This window comes from Myotis daubentonii, chromosome 8 (assembly GCF_963259705.1).
Source record: "Myotis daubentonii chromosome 8, mMyoDau2.1, whole genome shotgun sequence".
In the NCBI taxonomy this organism is placed as follows: Eukaryota; Metazoa; Chordata; class Mammalia; order Chiroptera; family Vespertilionidae; genus Myotis; species Myotis daubentonii.
In genome coordinates this window covers 2,763,569-2,766,874 of record NC_081847.1, presented here as the reverse complement: position 1 = coordinate 2,766,874, position 3,306 = coordinate 2,763,569, and the positions used below count along the sequence as shown (strand labels likewise).

General features: G+C 64.5%; 2 protein-coding genes across 5 annotated transcripts in view; one reads left to right on the top strand and one right to left on the bottom strand.

Annotated features, from left to right (window-relative positions):
* ZBTB46 (zinc finger and BTB domain containing 46) overlaps positions 1-3,306 on the bottom strand; it is a 62,428-nt gene that overhangs the window by 9,518 nt on the left and 49,604 nt on the right. The window lies entirely within an intron of this gene.
* Positions 130-2,936, top strand: LIME1 (Lck interacting transmembrane adaptor 1). 4 transcript variants are annotated; one of them, XM_059705020.1, is made up of 5 exons: positions 130-555; positions 1,405-1,733; positions 1,838-1,890; positions 2,007-2,377; positions 2,476-2,936. In XM_059705020.1, the coding sequence occupies exons 2-5, from the start codon at positions 1,426-1,428 to the stop codon at positions 2,713-2,715; spliced, it is 972 nt and encodes a 323-aa protein (XP_059561003.1). In that variant the 5' UTR covers positions 130-555; positions 1,405-1,425; the 3' UTR covers positions 2,716-2,936. The 4 variants fall into 4 exon arrangements, with proteins under 4 accessions (XP_059561003.1, XP_059561005.1, XP_059561004.1 ...); XM_059705022.1 differs by having other exon boundaries at positions 1,676-1,890; XM_059705021.1 differs by having other exon boundaries at positions 130-1,523; positions 1,676-1,890.

The following is a 3,306-nucleotide window of genomic DNA, read 5'->3' as shown; positions in this document are numbered from 1 at the left end:
GTGGTGGCGCGCTGGCTGTGGTGTGTGGGGAGAGGTGTCTGTGCGTGGGGCAGTGGGGCTGGGCTGGAGGAGTCCCCAGTGAGCCCAGAGGCAGAGGGCCCAGTGGGACTGTCATCTTCCCTGGTCTCCCAGGGGGTTCCCATGTGGCCCAACACACACAGACTGTGGAGCTTGGTGGGGGGGCTGCCAGCTCAGGCCCTCAGAGCACTGCTTACGGAGCAGGAGGGCCTGGTGGGTGGGTGTGAGAGCCTGGATTTACCCCCGGTGCTTGGTGGCCTGTCTCCTCCCAGTGTGTGCCCACCTCTTCGTGGGTGGAGACAGAGAGGTAGGCTCAAACCATGGGGGCTCGAAGCACACACCCACTGAGTGTTATCTGGGCCCCACCTGGGGTGCAGCAGTTGGGTGAGGCTGCGGTGGTGGCGGCTGCTGCTGGTGGGGGTTGAGACGAAATCTGAGACACAGGCAGGAAGTGGGGGAGCTGCACACAGGCACCACTGCTCTGGGAGCTGCTGGCCTGCCCAGGCGGCTGAGGAGTGCCCTGTACCCGTGGCCCTGGTAAGTGCCTCCTTCGAACTCCAGCCTGGCCAGCTCTCCAGGCCTGCTGCTGCATGCCCTCCTGGCAGCATTCGAGGGCCGGGGCCTGGGAGGACCAGCCTCTACCAGGTCGCGCCACTGGGACCTCCTGTGTGGGAAGCCCACTCCCTGGGTCTGGGCAGACTCAGCCCCAACCCCCCATATCTGTGCTAGGCTTTGCTGAGTGTAGAGCGGACCCCCGTCCCCTGCAGCCCTGCTAAAGCCCCAGGAAGGAGACAGGTCCAACAGCAGGAATGGAGGTGGGGGTGGAGAGCCAGGGAGAGGTTGGGGGAGGGTACTCAGTGCCCAAAGCAGCCCCTTTCTCCCAGCTGACCCCACCTCTTCAGCCCCTCAGGGGGCCAAGCTGTGGTGAATGAGGAAGGCGTCACCTCAGACAGGGCCTTACCTGGGCAGGGCAGGGCTGCAGGTGAGTGTGGCCTGTGGCTTGAAGGCTCATGCGTGTGACCTCAGTGGCGTCCCCAGGCCTCAGGTTTGGGTTGTAGTGACCACAGCGGAGCCTTGGCCAGGTTCTCTCTGGCCATGCTCTGCGGTCATGTGGGTTATCGTCACTGGCTTGGGCACACATGAGGCCAGGAAGAGCACACATTCTCACACTGGCCAGGAGCCCCCACCCAGAGGCGGGAAAGGAAGGTGGGCGCTAGGCTGCGTCCTCCGCCTCTGTAGGAGGAGGGGCTGCTGAGCCTTGGGTTTCCTGTGTGCTGAGTCAGAGCTCCAGGGCAGGAGACCGCCAGCATTGTGAGGCGAGGCGGGGTTGCAGGTGGGTGTCTAGTCCTTCAGCCAGTCCCCAGGACCCTTGTCTTCTGCCCTCAGGCCAGTCCGGGGCTACCCAGGATGGGGCCACTGGTAACCTCAGCCCCTCCTGCCCTCTGGGTCCTAGGGTGCCTCACCCTGCTCCTCTGGCTGTGGGTGCTGTGCGCAGCCTGCCACAGGTATGTCCCTCCCTTGCCTGGGTTCCATGTGGAACCTGTTTCAGTGCTGTGGCCAGAGGGGGTGGGGCTCCAGGCAGGTCCCTCTTCACCAGAGGCTGATACCCCTGCACCTCTACTCTGTGTCCCTGGCCTGACGACCCTCTTGCCCCCAGGAATCAGGCTCAGAGGCAGCCAGCAGGGCTGCAGGGTACCACGATGCCAGCGGAAATGGTGAGTGCCAGGCTGTCCCTGGGGCCAGGTCGGGGCCAGCGGGGACCGACCTGCCTTCCTTGCCCCCCGTCACTGCTGAGACAGCCCCCCCTCTGCATCCTCAGCAAGTCAGACACCAGACTGCATGAGCTGCACCAGGGCCCGCTCCACCGCACAGGTGAGCCCAAGGGAGCAGCCAGGTTGTGGGTGGGGCTGGCTGTACCACACCTAACCTGCTAGGGTCAGACTCCACCCCTCCATCCCAACTGACCTCTGCCCTGACTTCACTCCCAGCCCCTCGGCCTGCCAGCATGGATCTCCTGCGCCTACAATGTCTGGAGGTGTCTAGAGACACCACCAGGCCCCCAGCCGCCTTCTCACACCGGGATCTGCCCCAGACCTCACCTACTACTGCTGCTGCCCAGCCCTCCACGGGCCCTGAGGCCACCTATTCCAATGTGGGGCTGGCAGCCATCCCCAGGGCCAGCCTGGCAGCCAGCCCCGTGGTGTGGGCAGGGGCAGGGCTGACCAGCAGCTGTGCCGGAGACGAGCCTGAGGCCAGATCGGTGGTGGCTGAGTATGCTTGTATCCACAAGCTCAAGGCAACAGGTCGCGGTCCCCAAGGCCTGGACCAGGGGAAGGCCCAGGGGACCCCAGCCACTCAGGTAAAGTGGAGGTGGTGGGGTGGGGTGCAGTGGGTGGAGCTGGGTAGATCCTTCGCAGAGCTGATGATGCTGACCCACCCCTGGTGGGCTTCCTCCAGGTGGATACCCTATACTCCAGGATCAGCAGGCCTAAAAGGAGGGACCCAGGATCTGCCCTAGACCAGCCGGACCCCAAAGGCAGGGTGGCAATTCTGACTCGGGGGAGGAATCTGGACTACGAGGCCCTCCCACTCAGGGGCCTGAGTACCCACAGCGACCTAGAAAACGTGTATGAGAGCATCCAGGAGATGGGGGCTCAAGCCGGCAGCCTGCAGCTCGAGCTAACCGATCAGACATGAAGGCCTCCTGCTTCTCCTGCCTCAGCCTGCGGGGCTCAGCGACACAGGGGTCTCCAACCCCTCCCTGCCCTAGCACCCAAGTACAGATGTTTCTTCTTCCAGCGTCCCTCTTCCCTCACAGTCACCCGCTGAGGGCAGCCTGAGAGCGTCTGGGGTCCTGGCTGCCCTGGCCTCTCCTGCCAGCGTCTTAATAAATGCCCAGCGCAGGGAGGATGAACACCGCGAGCCTCACAGCCTGCTCTTCTTCAAAGCCCCTCAAAAAGCATCCCCTTACCTCAGGGACAGGCTGCCTCCTCCTGGGGTGCCTGGGCCCTGTCACCCTGGCCCGCAGACAGTGTGGGGAGAGAGACCAGATTAGGGGTGGTGTCGCCAGGCCAGGCTGGTTCTAGAGGGGGGTGTAGCCGGCCGGCAGGGTGGCTGCCCCAAGGTCGGACTTGGACACCGAAGGGCGGGCTCGGGCCACCCAGCCCCGGGGTCCCATGAGGGGTGGGAGAGGCGGGCAGTCGTGCGTTAAAGAATAACCGGCTCCAGGGAACCCAGCCAAAGAGACGTGGCGCCTTTCCGGATCTGGCACCCCACAAGGAAGCCGGC

What these genes read in the sequence shown, in the direction of transcription:
- LIME1 (XM_059705020.1), top strand. Translation starts at nt 1,426, where the DNA reads ATGGGGCCACTGGTAACCTCAGCCCCTCCTGCCCTCTGGGTCCTAGGG. An exon ending in CCACGATGCCAGCGGAAATG is followed by an intron (nt 1,734 to 1,837) that starts GTGAGTGCCAGG and finishes CTGCATCCTCAG; the next exon opens with CAAGTCAGACACCAGACTGC. An exon ending in AGGGGACCCCAGCCACTCAG is followed by an intron (nt 2,378 to 2,475) that starts GTAAAGTGGAGG and finishes GGCTTCCTCCAG; the next exon opens with GTGGATACCCTATACTCCAG.